This window comes from Salvelinus fontinalis, chromosome 21 (assembly GCF_029448725.1).
Source record: "Salvelinus fontinalis isolate EN_2023a chromosome 21, ASM2944872v1, whole genome shotgun sequence".
In the NCBI taxonomy this organism is placed as follows: domain Eukaryota; kingdom Metazoa; phylum Chordata; class Actinopteri; order Salmoniformes; family Salmonidae; genus Salvelinus; species Salvelinus fontinalis.
This window is the reverse complement of record NC_074685.1, coordinates 5,076,809-5,091,552: the sequence shown is the minus strand read 5'-3', so window position 1 is coordinate 5,091,552 and position 14,744 is coordinate 5,076,809. Positions and strand designations below refer to the sequence as shown.

Genomic DNA, 14,744 nt, shown 5'->3' with positions numbered 1-14,744 from the left:
GTTACCCTGGATCCCCCAGACTGAATGCTGCGCTGTGAAGTGAAACGATGGTGAACACAGCGACCAGTGGGGTTTAACCAGAAGGAAGAGTCATTCCTAACCAACACAATAGTCAGGCCTAATGGGCATTCTAGCACAGATATTGTGTTAGTGTTGCCACCATACCAGAATTTTGACTTGGATGCTGATACCGGGTTTAGTAACAAAATACTCAATACCAAAACGATACTCGATACCGAAACGATACTCAATACCAAAACGATACTCGATACCGAAACGATACTCGATAGCGAAACGATACTCGATACCAAAACGATACTCAATACCAAAACGATACTCAATACCAAAACGATACTCGATACCGAAACGATACTCGATACCGAAACGATACTCGATACCAAAACGATACTCAATACCAAAACGATACTCAATACCAAAACGATACTCGATACCGAAACGATACTCGATACCGAAACGATACCGAAACGATACTCAATACCAAAACGATACTCAATACCAAAACGATACTCAATACCAAAACGATACTCAATACCGAAACGATACTCAATACCGAAACGATACTCGATACCGAAACGATACCGAAACGATACTCAATACCAAAACGATACTCGATACCGAAACGATACTCAATACCAAAACGATACTCGATACCGAAACGATACTCGATACCGAAACGATACCGAAACGATACTCAATACCGAAACGATACTCAATACCAAAACGATACTCAATACCAAAACGATACTCAATACCAAAACTATACTCGATACCGAAACGATACTCGATACCGAAACGATACTCAATACCGAAACGATACCGAAACGATACTCGATACCAAAACGATACTCGATACCAAAACGATACCCGATACCAAAACGATACTCGATACCAAAACGATACCGAAACGATACTCGATACCGAAACGATACTCGATACCGAAACGATACCGAAACGATACTCGATACCGAAACGATACTCGATACCGAAACGATACCGAAACGATACTCGATACCGAAACGATACCGAAACGATACCGAAACGATACCGAAACGATACTCGATACCGAAACGATACCGAAACGATACTCGATACCGAAACGATACCGAAACGATACTCGATACCGAAACGATACTCGATACCGAAACGATACCGAAACGATACCGAAACGATACTCGATACCGAAACGATACTCGATACCAAAACGATACCGAAACGATACCGAAACGATACCGAAACGATACTCGATACCGAAACGATACTCAATACCAAAACGATACCGAAACGATACTCGATACCGAAACGATACTCGATACCGAAACGATACCGAAACGATACTCGATACCGAAACGATACTCGATACCGAAACGATACTCGATACCGAAACGATACTCGATACTGAAACGATACTCGATACCGAAACGATACCGAAACGATACTCGATACCGAAACGATACCGAAACGATACTCGATACCGAAACGATACTCGATACCGAAACGATACTCGATACCGAAACGATACCGAAACGATACCGAAACGATACTCGATACCGAAACGATACTCGATACCAAAACGATACCGAAACGATACCGAAACGATACTCGATACTGAAACGATACTCAATACCAAAACGATACTCAATACCAAAACGATACTCAATACCAAAACGATACTCGATACCGAAACGATACTCAATACCAAAACTATACTCGATACCGAAACGATACCGAAACGATACTCGATACCGAAACGATACTCAATACCGAAACGATACCGAAACGATACTCGATACCAAAACGATACTCGATACCAAAACGATACTCAATACCAAAACTATACTCGATACCGAAACGATACCGAAACGATACTCGATACCGAAACGATACTCGATACCGAAATGATACCGAAACGATACTCGATACCGAAACGATACTCGATACCGAAACGATACCGAAACGATACCGAAACGATACTCGATACCGAAACGATACCGAAACAATACTCGATACCGAAACGATACCGAAACGATACTCGATACCGAAACGATACTCGATACCGAAACGATACTCGATACCGAAACGATACCGAAACGATACTCGATACCGAAACGATACCGAAACGATACTCGATACCGAAACGATACCGAAACGATACTCGATACCGAAACGATACTCGATACCGAAACGATACCGAAACGATACTCGATACCGAAACGATACTCGATACCGAAACGATACTCGATACCGAAACGATACTCGATACCGAAACGATACCGAAACGATACTCGATACCAAAACGATACTCGATACCGAAACGATACTCGATACCGAAACGATACTGAAACGATACTCGATACCGAAACGATACCGAAACGATACTCGATACCGAAACGATACTCGATACCGAAACGATACTCGATACCGAAACGATACCGAAACGATACCGAAACGATACTCGATACCGAAACGATACTCGATACCAAAACGATACCGAAACGATACTCGATACCGAAACGATACTCGATACCGAAACGATACTCGATACCGAAACGATACCGAAACGATACTCGATACCGAAACGATACTCGATACCGAAACGATACTCGATACCGAAACGATACTCGATACTGAAACGATACTCGATACCGAAACGATACCGAAACGATACTCGATACCGAAACGATACCGAAACGATACTCGATACCGAAACGATACTCGATACCGAAACGATACTCGATACCGAAACGATACCGAAACGATACCGAAACGATACTCGATACCGAAACGATACTCGATACCAAAACGATACCGAAACGATACCGAAACGATACTCGATACCGAAACGATACTCGATACCGAAACGATACCGAAACGATACTCGATACCGAAACGATACTCGATACCAAAACGATACTCGATACCGAAACGATACTCGATACCGAAACGATACCGAAACGATACTCGATACCGAAACGATACTCGATACCAAAACGATACCGAAACGATACCGAAACGATACTCGATACCGAAACAATACTCAATACCAAAACGATACCGAAACGATACTCGATACCGAAACGATACTCGATACCGAAACGATACTCGATACCGAAACGATACTCGATACCGAAACGATACTCGATACCGAAACGATACCGAAACGATACTCGATACCAAAACGATACTCGATACCGAAACGATACTCGATACCGAAACGATACTCGATACCGAAACGATACCGAAACGATACTCGATACCGAAATGATACCGAAACGATACTCGATACCGAAATGATACCGAAACGATACTCGATACCGAAACGATACTCGATACCGAAACGATACTCGATACCGAAACGATACCGAAACGATACTCGATACCGAAACGATACTCGATACCGAAACGATACTCGATACCGAAACGATACTCGATACCGAAACGACACCGAAACGATACTCGATACCGAAACGATACTCGATACCGAAACGATACTCGATACCGAAACGATACTCGATACTGAAACGATACTCGATACCGAAACGATACCGAAACGATACCGAAACGATACTCGATACCGAAACGATACCGAAACGATACTCGATACCGAAACGATACTCGATACCGAAACGATACTCGATACCGAAACGATACCGAAACGATACCGAAACGATACCGAAACGATACTCGATACCGAAACGATACCGAAACGATACTCGATACCGAAACGATACCGAAACGATACTCGATACCGAAACGATACCGAAACGATACTCGATACCGAAACGATACTCGATACCGAAACGATACCGAAACGATACTCGATACCGAAACGATACTCGATACCGAAACGATACTCGATACCGAAACGATACTCGATACCGAAACGATACTCGATACCGAAACGATACTCGATACCGAAACGATACCGAAACGATACCGAAACGATACTCGATACCGAAACGATACCGAAACGATACTCGATACCGAAACGATACTCGATACCGAAACGATACTCGATACCGAAACGATACTCGATAACGAAACGATACTCGATACCGAAACGATACTCGATACCGAAACGATACTCGATACCGAAACGATACTCGATACCGAAACGATACTCGATACCGAAACGATACTCGATACCGAGTATCGATACCGAAACGATACTCGATACCGAAACGATACTCGATACCGAAACGATACTCGATACCGAAACGATACTCGATACCGAAACGATACTCGATACCAAAACGATACTCGATACCAAAACGATACCGAAACGATACTTGATACCGAAACGATACTCGATACCGAAACGATACTGAAACGATACTCGATACCAAAACGATACTCGATACTCGATATTATCGCCATACTGAGGGACATCACCATACCGTATTATCACCATACAGTGTAACCCTACCATACTCAATTAAAAAAAATGTGGCAATCCTCTGCCCCTTGATAACCAGCGCACTTCTGTATGCTGTAAAAGCGTTACATGGTCGCTGCCCATATCAGTGCATAGTGCAGAAAATACACGAGGGTTCAGGGGCCTTGCTTTAACAAAGTTAACCATTTTCACTGTAGTGTCCAAAACGTCTTTCAAGCTGTCAGGCATTCCCTTGGCAGCAAGAGCCTCTCTGGATGCTGCAGTGTACCCACGTGGCGTCGGGAGCAACTGCTTGCGTTACCCCTCCACTATGTCTCCCTGTCATGGCGTTACCCCTCCACTATGTCTCCCTGTCATGGCGTTACCCCTCCACTATGTCTCCCTGTCATGGCGTTACCACTCCACTATGTCTCCCTGTCATGGCGTTACCACTCCACTATGTCTCCCTGTCATGGCGTTACCCCTCCACTATGTCTCCCTGTCATGGCGTTACCCCTCCACTATGTCTCCCTGTCATGGCGTTACCCCTCCACTATGTCTCCCTGTCATGGCGTTACCCCTCCACTATGTCTCCCTGTCATGGCGTTACCCCTCCACTATGTCTCCCTGTCATGGCGTTACCCCTCCACTATGTCTCCCTGTCATGGCGTTACCACTCCACTATGTCTCCCTGTCATGGCGTTACCCCTCCACTATGTCTCCCTGTCATGGCGTTACCCCTCCACTATGTCTCCCTGTCATGGCGTTACCACTCCACTATGTCTCCCTGTCATGGCGTTACCACTCCACTATGTCTCCCTGTCATGGCGTTACCCCTCCACTATGTCTCCCTGTCATGGCGTTACCCCTCCACTATGTCTCCCTGTCATGGCGTTACCACTCCACTATGTCTCCCTGTCATGGCGTTACCACTCCACTATGTCTCCCTGTCATGGCGTTACCACTCCACTATGTCTCCCTGTCATGGCGTTACCCCTCCACTATGTCTCCCTGTCATGGCTTTACCACTCCACTATGTCTCCCTGTCATGGCGTTACCACTCCACTATGTCTCCCTGTCATGGCGTTACCCCTCCACTATGTCTCCCTGTCATGGCGTTACCACTCCACTATGTCTCCCTGTCATGGCGTTACCCCTCCACTATGTCTCCCTGTCATGGCGTTACCCCTCCACTATGTCTCCCTGTCATGGCGTTACCCCTCCACTATGTCTCCCTGTCATGGCGTTACCACTCCACTATGTCTCCCTGTCATGGCGTTACCCCTCCACTATGTCTCCCTGTCATGGCGTTACCCCTCCACTATGTCTCCCTGTCATGGCGTTACCCCTCCACTATGTCTCCCTGTCATGGCGTTACCACTCCACTATGTCTCCCTGTCATGGCGTTACCCCTCCACTATGTCTCCCTGTCATGGCGTTACCACTCCACTATGTCTCCCTGTCATGGCGTTACCCCTCCACTATGTCTCCCTGTCATGGCGTTACCCCTCCACTATGTCTCCCTGTCATGGCGTTACCCCTCCACTATGTCTCCCTGTCATGGCGTTACCCCTCCACTATGTCTCCCTGTCATGGCGTTACCACTCCACTATGTCTCCCTGTCATGGCGTTACCACTCCACTATGTCTCCCTGTCATGGCGTTACCACTCCACTATGTCTCCCTGTCATGGCGTTACCCCTCCACTATGTCTCCCTGTCATGGCGTTACCCCTCCACTATGTCTCCCTGTCATGGCGTTACCCCTCCACTATGTCTCCCTGTCATGGCGTTACCACTCCACTATGTCTCGTTGTCATGGCGTTACCCCTCCACTATGTCTCCCTGTCATGGCGTTACCCCTCCACTATGTCTCCCTGTCATGGCGTTACCCCTCCACTATGTCTCCCTGTCATGGCGTTACCACTCCACTATGTCTCCTTGTCATGGCGTTACCACTCCACTATGTCTCCCTGTCATGGCGTTACCCCTCCACTATGTCTCCCTGTCATGGCGTTACCCCTCCACTATGTCTCCCTGTCATGGCGTTACCCCTCCACTATGTCTCCCTGTCATGGCGTTACCACTCCACTATGTCTCCCTGTCATGGCGTTACCCCTCCACTATGTCTCCCTGTCATGGCGTTACCCCTCCACTATGTCTCCCTGTCATGGCGTTACCCCTCCACTATGTCTCCCTGTCATGGCGTTACCACTCCACTATGTCTCCCTGTCATGGCGTTACCACTCCACTATGTCTCCCTGTCATGGCGTTACCCCTCCACTATGTCTCCCTGTCATGGCGTTACCCCTCCACTATGTCTCCCTGTCATGGCGTTACCACTCCACTATGTCTCCCTGTCATGGCGTTACCACTCCACTATGTCTCCCTGTCATGGCGTTACCACTCCACTATGTCTCCCTGTCATGGCGTTACCACTCCACTATGTCTCCCTGTCATGGCGTTACCCCTCCACTATGTCTCCCTGTCATGGCGTTACCACTCCACTATGTCTCCCTGTCATGGCGTTACCCCTCCACTATGTCTCCCTGTCATGGCGTTACCACTCCACTATGTCTCCCTGTCATGGCGTTACCACTCCACTATGTCTCCCTGTCATGGCGTTACCACTCCACTATGTCTCCCTGTCATGGCTTTACCACTCCACTATGTCTCCCTGTCATGGCGTTACCACTCCACTATGTCTCCCTGTCATGGCGTTACCCCTCCACTATGTCTCCCTGTCATGGCGTTACCACTCCACTATGTCTCCCTGTCATGGCGTTACCACTCCACTATGTCTCCCTGTCATGGCGTTACCCCTCCACTATGTCTCCCTGTCATGGCTTTAGCTCCATCAGTACAGATACCAACATGAGCAGCAGCTACGTTTGGCTACATACGGACCATATTCCCGGGAGAGAGTAACGGTTAATGTGATTGGATGTTAACTATTTGACTAGGCTACCTGTATTTGACATCGTGTTGTTATTTCGCTGAACACTAGATGGTTTAATTGTATTTTTGGCGTTGAAACGTTGAAAAATATAAATGGACTGTTTGAAAATGTGAAGGAAAAAAAAGTTTTAAAAAAAGTTACATTTATAATTTTTTTGAAAATGTGAATCACATTTTTATTTGGCGTACCCCCGATGGGATTGTGCATACCCCAGTTTGGGAATTACCTACTCCAGACCGGTGGAGTTTGACCCACCACAGTACTCTGAGGTGGTTTGGTTTAGGGTTAGGTAACACATTGTAACCCTCCATGTCTCTCTCTCTATCCAGACAACGCGGGTGGAGTTTGACCTACCAGAGTACTCCGTGTGGAGACGCTACCAGGACTTTGATTGGCTCAGGACCAAGTTGGAGGATAGTCAGCCTACACATCTCATACCAGTAGGTAACCCTTAACCCCTGACCCTGACCCTAGACTACACATCTCATACCAGTAGATAACCCTTAACCCCTGACTCTAGACTACACATCTCATACCAGTAGGTAACCCTTAACCCCTGACCCTAGACTACACATCTCATACCAGTAGGTAACCCTTAACCCCTGACCCTAGACTACACATCTCATACCAGTAGATAACCCTTAACCCCTGACCCTAGACTACACATCTCATACCAGTAGGTAATCCTTAAACCCTGACCCTGACCCTAGACTACACATCTCATACCAGTAGGTAACCCTTAACCCCTGACCCTAGACTACACATCTCATACCAGTAGATAACCCTTAACCCCTGACCCTAGACTACACATCTCATACCAGTAGGTAATCCTTAAACCCTGACCCTGACCCTAGACTACACATCTCATACCAGTAGGTAACCCTTAACCCCTGACCCTAGACTACACATCTCATACCAGTAGATAACCCTTAACCCCTGACCCTAGACTACACATCTCATACCAGTAGGTAATCCTTAAACCCTGACCCTGACCCTAGACTACACATCTCATACCAGTAGGTAACCCTTAACCCCTGACCCTAGACTACACATCTCATACCAGTAGGTAACCCTTAACCCCTGACCCTGACCCTAGACTACACATCTCATACCAGTAGGTAACCCTTAACCCCTGACTCTAGACTACACATCTCATACCAGTAGATAACCCTTAACCCCTGACCCTAGACTACACATCTCATACCTGTAGGTAACCCTTAACCCCTGACCCTAGACTACACATCTCATACCAGTAGATAACCCTTAACCCCTGACCCTAGACTACACATCTCATACCAGTAGGTAATCCTTAACCCCTGACCCTGACCCTAGACTACACATCTCATACCAGTAGGTAACCCTCAACCCCTGACCCTAGACTACACATCTCATACCAGTAGGTAACCCTTAACCCCTGACCCTAGACTCCACATCTCATACCAGTAGGTAACCCTTCACCCCTGACCCTAGACTACACATCTCATACCAGTAGGTAACCCTTTTCCCCTGACCCTAGACTCCACACCTGTAACGTAGGTACTAGTTTAACTGGTTGGATCTGAACAGTTTCCCGCTCAGAAAACAAACATCTTAAGCTTCAGAGAAATTCCCTCTTGGGCACTCTTACTCGATTACATTTCAGTTTAAGGGCTTTATTGGCATGGGAAACATATGTTAACATTGCCAAAGCAAATTAACTCGATAATAAACAAAAGTGAATTAAACAATAAAAATGAACAGTAAACATTACACTGACAAAAGTGTAAAGACATTACAAATGTCATATTATATCTATATACAGTGTTGTAACGATGTGCAAATTCTTTTAAGTACAAAAGGGAAAATTAATCAGCATAAATATGGGTTGTATTTACAGTGGTGTTTGTTCTTCACTGGTTGACATTTGCTCAGTACATCGTTTTCACTGAGGAAATGTACAAGTCTGCTGTTAATGATAATGCAGAGGATTTCCCCAAGGTTGCTGTTGACGCATATCCCACGGTAGTTATTGGGGTCAAATTTGTCTCCACTTTTGTGGATTGGGGTGATCAGTCCTTGGTTCCAAATATTGGGGAAGATGCCAGAGCTAAGGATGATGTTAAAGAGTTTTAATATAGCCAATTGGAATTTGTGGTCTGTATATTTGATCATTTCATTGAGGATACCATCAACACCACAGGCCTTTTTGGGTTGGAGGGTTTGTATTTTGTCTTGTAGTCCCTTCCATGTAATTGGAGAATCCAGTGGGTTCTGGTAGTCTTTTAAAAGTTGATTCTAAGATTTATATTTATTTATAGATTTGTATTTGATAATTTATGTTTACTCTCTCTCTGTCCCCCCACTTCATCTCTATCTCACACTCTCGTGCGCTCTGTCACGCTCTCTCCTCTCGCTTTCTCTCACTCTCTCTCTTCTCTCGCTTTCTCTCGCTCTCTCTCTTCTCGCTTTCTCTCGCTCTCTCTCTTCTCGCTTTCTCTCGCTCTCTCTCTTCGCTCTCACACACTCTGTCACTCTTGCTCGCGCTCTGTCACTCTCTCGCTCTCTCTCGCGCGCCTCGCTCTCTCTCCTGTCTCGCTTGATCTCTCTTGTGCTCTCTCTGCCTGCGCCCTCCAGCCCCTCCCTGAGAAGTTTGTGATGAAAGGCGTGGTTGACCGGTTCTCCGAGGAGTTTGTTGAGACGAGGAGGAAAGCGCTGGATAAGTTCCTGAAGAGAGTGGCTGATCATCCTGTCCTATCGTTCAACGAACACTTCAACTCCTTCCTCTCTGCCAAGGTATGTTAGTAGACCTCTGCTACCCGAGCCCGACGGGCTCAGACGTTATCGGGTTAGGACCGGGTAAGGGCTGTTTGTCATCAATAACCCAGGTATGGTTAGGACTCGGGTTGAATTAAATTGATCAGTAACATTTTGAAGCTGAGCCATTTGCTGGTGCTCTGCTGCTCAGTACATATCTGACTCTGATCATAACATGATGTCAGAAGTACTTCGACCTCGTCCAATAGAAGACAGGAAAGATTATTTTGTTATCATGTTCCTTGAGTTGACGGAGTTTAGACCAAAAGTAGCCAACAGCAAAACTGCTCTGTCAAGTCTCTTCATTCGTTGAGCAGAGCCAGAGATACATTTGAGAAGACTGGAAATCGTATTTACACGGGGGGGGGGGGGGGGTTTCAGGGAGTGACTGACAGCTACCAGCAGAGAATGGATTGACTAGCGAGGAAGTTTGTAGTTTCGGGCCGGGCCTTAAATTAGGCAGAGTCATTCGGACCTGGGTAGGGTCTGAAGGTCACTGGGTACGGCTCAGGCTTAACTTTCCTGCTCATGCAGGGCTCTATGTAGTATGTTAGCATGGGAGGTATTACAATAATGTACATATCTCTCTCTCGTTACTCTGTAAATTTAAATAAAGTTTTAAGGAGTATCCAATCCAAGTCTTTCTGACATCAGTTAGTCTAATGTTGTAACAGTGGTGGACAACATGTTGTGCTGTTAACCTGCGTGTTGTTAACCTGCGTGTTGTGGTGTTAACCTGCGTGTTGTGGTGTTAACCTGCGTGTTGTGGTGTTAACCTGCGTGGTGTTAACCTGCGTGGTGTTAACCTGCGTGTTGTGGTGTTAACCTGCGTGTTGTGGTGTTAACCTGCGTGTTGTGGTGTTAACCTGCGTGTTGTGGTGTTAACCTGCGTGTTGTGTTGTTAACCTGCGTGTTGTGGTGTTAACCTGCGTGTTGTGGTGTTAACCTGCGTGTTGTGTTGTTAACCTGCGTGTTGTGTTGTTAACCTGTGTGTTGTGGTGTTAACCTGCGTGTTGTGTTGTGGTGTTAACCTGCGTGTTGTGTTGTGGTGTTAACCTGCGTGTTGTGTTGTGGTGTTAACCTGCGTGTTGTGTTGTGGTGTTAACCTGCGTGTTGTGGTGTTAACCTGCGTGTTGTGGTGTTAACCTGCGTGTTGTGGTGTTAACCTGCGTGTTGTGGTGTTAACCTGCGTGTTGTGGTGTTAACCCGCGTGTTGTGTTGTTAACCCGCGTGTTGTGGTGTTAACCCGCGTGTTGTGGTGTTAACCCGCGTGTTGTGGTGTTAACCCGCGTGTTGTGGTGTTAACCCGCGTGTTGTGGTGTTAACCTGCGTGTTGTGTTGTGGTGTTAACCTGCGTGTTGTTAACCTGCGTGTTGTGGTGTTAACCTGCGTGTTGTGGTGTTAACCTGCGTGTTGTGGTGTTAACCTGCGTGTTGTGGTGTTAACCTGCGTGTTGTGGTGTGGTGTTAACCTGCGTGGTGTTAACCTGCGTGTTGTGGTGTTAACCTGCGTGGTGTTAACCTGCGTGTTGTGGTGTTAACCTGCGTGTTGTGGTGTTAACCTGCGTGGTGTTAACCTGCGTGTTGTGGTGTTAACCTGCGTGTTGTGGTGTTAACCTGCGTGTTGTTAACCTGCGTGTTGTGGTGTTAACCTGCGTGTTGTGGTGTTAACCTGCGTGTTGTGGTGTTAACCTGCGTGTTGTGGTGTTAACCTGCGTGGTGTTAACCTGCGTGTTGTGGTGTTAACCTGCGTGGTGTTAACCTGCGTGGTGTTAACCTGCGTGTTGTGGTGTTAACCTGCGTGTTGTTAACCTGCGTGTTGTGGTGTTAACCTGCGTGTTGTGGTGTTAACCTGCGTGTTGTGGTGTTAACCTGCGTGTTGTGGTGTTAACCTGCGTGTTGTGGTGTTAACCTGCGTGTTGTGGTGTTAACCTGCGTGTTGTGGTGTTAACCTGCGTGTTGTGGTGTTAACCTGCGTGTTGTGGTGTTAACCTGCGTGTTGTGGTGTTAACCTGCGTGTTGTGGTGTTAACCTGCGTGTTGTGGTGTTAACCTGCGTGTTGTGGTGTTAACCTGCGTGTTGTGGTGTTAACCTGCGTGTTGTGGTGTTAACCTGCGTGTTGTGGTGTTAACCTGCGTGTTGTGGTGTTAACCTGCGTGTTGTGGTGTTAACCTGCGTGTTGTGGTGTTAACCTGCGTGGTGTGGTGTTAACCTGCGTGGTGTGGTGTTAACCTGCGTGGTGTGGTGTTAACCTGCGTGTTGTGGTGTTAACCTGCGTGTTGTGGTGTGGTGTTAACCTGCGTGTTGTTAACCTGCGTGTTGTTAACCTGCGTGTTGTGGTGTGGTGTTAACCTGCGTGTTGTGGTGTGGTGTTAACCTGCGTGTTGTGGTGTGGTGTTAACCTGCGTGTTGTGGTGTGGTGTTAACCTGCGTGTTGTGGTGTGGTGTTAACCTGCGTGTTGTTAACCTGCGTGTTGTTAACCTGCGTGTTGTGGTGTGGTGTTAACCTGCGTGTTGTGGTGTGGTGTTAACCTGCGTGTTGTTAACCTGCGTGTTGTGGTGTTAACCTGCGTGTTGTGGTGTTAACCTGCGTGTTGTGGTGTTAACCTGCGTGTTGTGGTGTTAACCTGCGTGTTGTGGTGTTAACCTGTGTGTTGTGGTGTTAACCTGCGTGTTGTGGTGTTAACCTGCGTGTTGTGGTGTTAACCTGCGTGTTGTGGTGTTAACCTGCGTGGTGTGGTGTTAAACTGCGTGTTGTGGTGTTAACCTGCGTGTTGTGGTGTGGTGTTAACCTGCGTGTTGTTAACCTGCGTGTTGTTAACCTGCGTGTTGTGGTGTTAACCTGCGTGTTGTGGTGTTAACCTGCGTGTTGTGGTGTTAACCTGCGTGTTGTGGTGTTAACCTGCGTGTTGTGGTGTTAACCTGCGTGTTGTTAACCTGCGTGTTGTGGTGTTAACCTGCGTGTTGTGTTGTGGTGTTAACCTGCGTGTTGTGGTGTTAACCTGCGTGTTGTTAACCTGCGTGTTGTGGTGTTAACCTGCGTGTTGTGGTGTGGTGTTAACCTGCGTGTTGTGGTGTTAACCTGCGTGTTGTGGTGTTAACCTGCGTGGTGTTAACCTGCGTGTTGTGGTGTTAACCTGCGTGGTGTTAACCTGCGTGTTGTGGTGTTAACCTGCGTGTTGTGGTGTTAACCTGCGTGTTGTGGTGTTAACCTGCGTGGTGTTAACCTGCGTGTTGTGGTGTTAACCTGCGTGTTGTGGTGTTAACCTGCGTGTTGTGGTGTTAACCTGCGTGTTGTGGTGTTAACCTGCGTGTTGTGGTGTTAACCTGCGTGTTGTGGTGTTAACCTGCGTGTTGTGCTGTTAACCTGCGTGTTGTTAACCTGCGTGTTGTGGTGTTAACCTGCGTGTTGTGGTGTTAACCTGCGTGTTGTGGTGTTAACCTGCGTGTTGTGGTGTTAACCTGCGTGGTGTTAACCTGCGTGTTGTGGTGTTAACCTGCGTGTTGTGGTGTTAACCTGCGTGTTGTGGTGTTAACCTGCGTGTTGTGGTGTTAACCTGCGTGTTGTGGTGTTAACCTGCGTGTTGTGGTGTTAACCTGCGTGTTGTGGTGTTAACCTGCGTGTTGTGGTGTTAACCTGCGTGTTGTGGTGTTAACCTGCGTGGTGTTAACCTGCGTGTTGTGGTGTTAACCTGCGTGGTGTGGTGTGGTGTTAACCTGCGTGTTGTGGTGTTAACCTGCGTGTTGTGGTGTTAACCTGCGTGTTGTGGTGTTAACCTGCGAGTTGTGGTGGTAACCTGCGTGTTGTTAACCTGCGTGTTGTTAACCTGTGTGTTGTGGTGTTAACCTGCGTGTTGTGTTGTGGTGTTAACCTGCGTGTTGTGTTGTGGTGTTAACCTGCGTGTTGTGTTGTGGTGTTAACCTGCGTGTTGTGTTGTGGTGTTAACCTGCGTGTTGTGTTGTGGTGTTAACCTGCGTGGTGTTAACCTGCGTGTTGTGGTGTTAACCTGCGTGTTGTGGTGTTAACCTGCGTGGTGTTAACCTGCGTGGTGTGGTGTTAACCTGCGTGTTGTGGTGTTAACCTGCGTGTTGTGGTGTTAACCTGCGTGTTGTGGTGTTAACCTGCGTGTTGTGGTGTTAACCTGCGTGGTGTTAACCTGCGTGGTGTTAACCTGCGTGTTGTGGTGTTAACCTGCGTGTTGTGGTGTGGTGTTAACCTGCGTGTTGTGGTGTTAACCTGCGTGTTGTGGTGTGGTGTTAACCTGCGTGTTGTGGTGTTAACCTGCGTGTTGTGGTGTTAACCTGCGTGTTGTGGTGTTAACCTGCGTGTTGTGGTGTGGTGTTAACCTGCGTGTTGTGGTGTTAACCTGCGTGTTGTGGTGTGGTGTTAACCTGCGTGTTGTGGTGTGGTGTTAACCTGCGTGTTGTGGTGTTAACCTGCGTGTTGTGGTGTTAACCTGCGTGTTGTGGTGTTAACCTGCGTGTTGTTAACCTGCGTGTTGTTAACCTGCGTGTTGTGGTGGTAACCTGCGTGTTGTGGTGTTAACCTGCGTGTTGTGGTGTTAACCTGCGTGTTGTGGTGCTAACCTGCGTGTTGTGGTG

General features: G+C 47.3%; 1 protein-coding gene across 1 annotated transcript in view; it reads left to right on the top strand.

Moving 5' to 3' along the window:
• LOC129818068 (sorting nexin-30-like) overlaps positions 1-14,744 on the top strand; it is a 44,148-nt gene that overhangs the window by 9,827 nt on the left and 19,577 nt on the right. The window contains exons 3-4 of the mRNA XM_055873613.1: positions 7,680-7,790; positions 9,964-10,122. Of these exons, the coding sequence (XP_055729588.1) occupies positions 7,680-7,790; positions 9,964-10,122 (270 nt within the window). The remainder of the gene's footprint in view (positions 1-7,679; positions 7,791-9,963; positions 10,123-14,744) is intronic.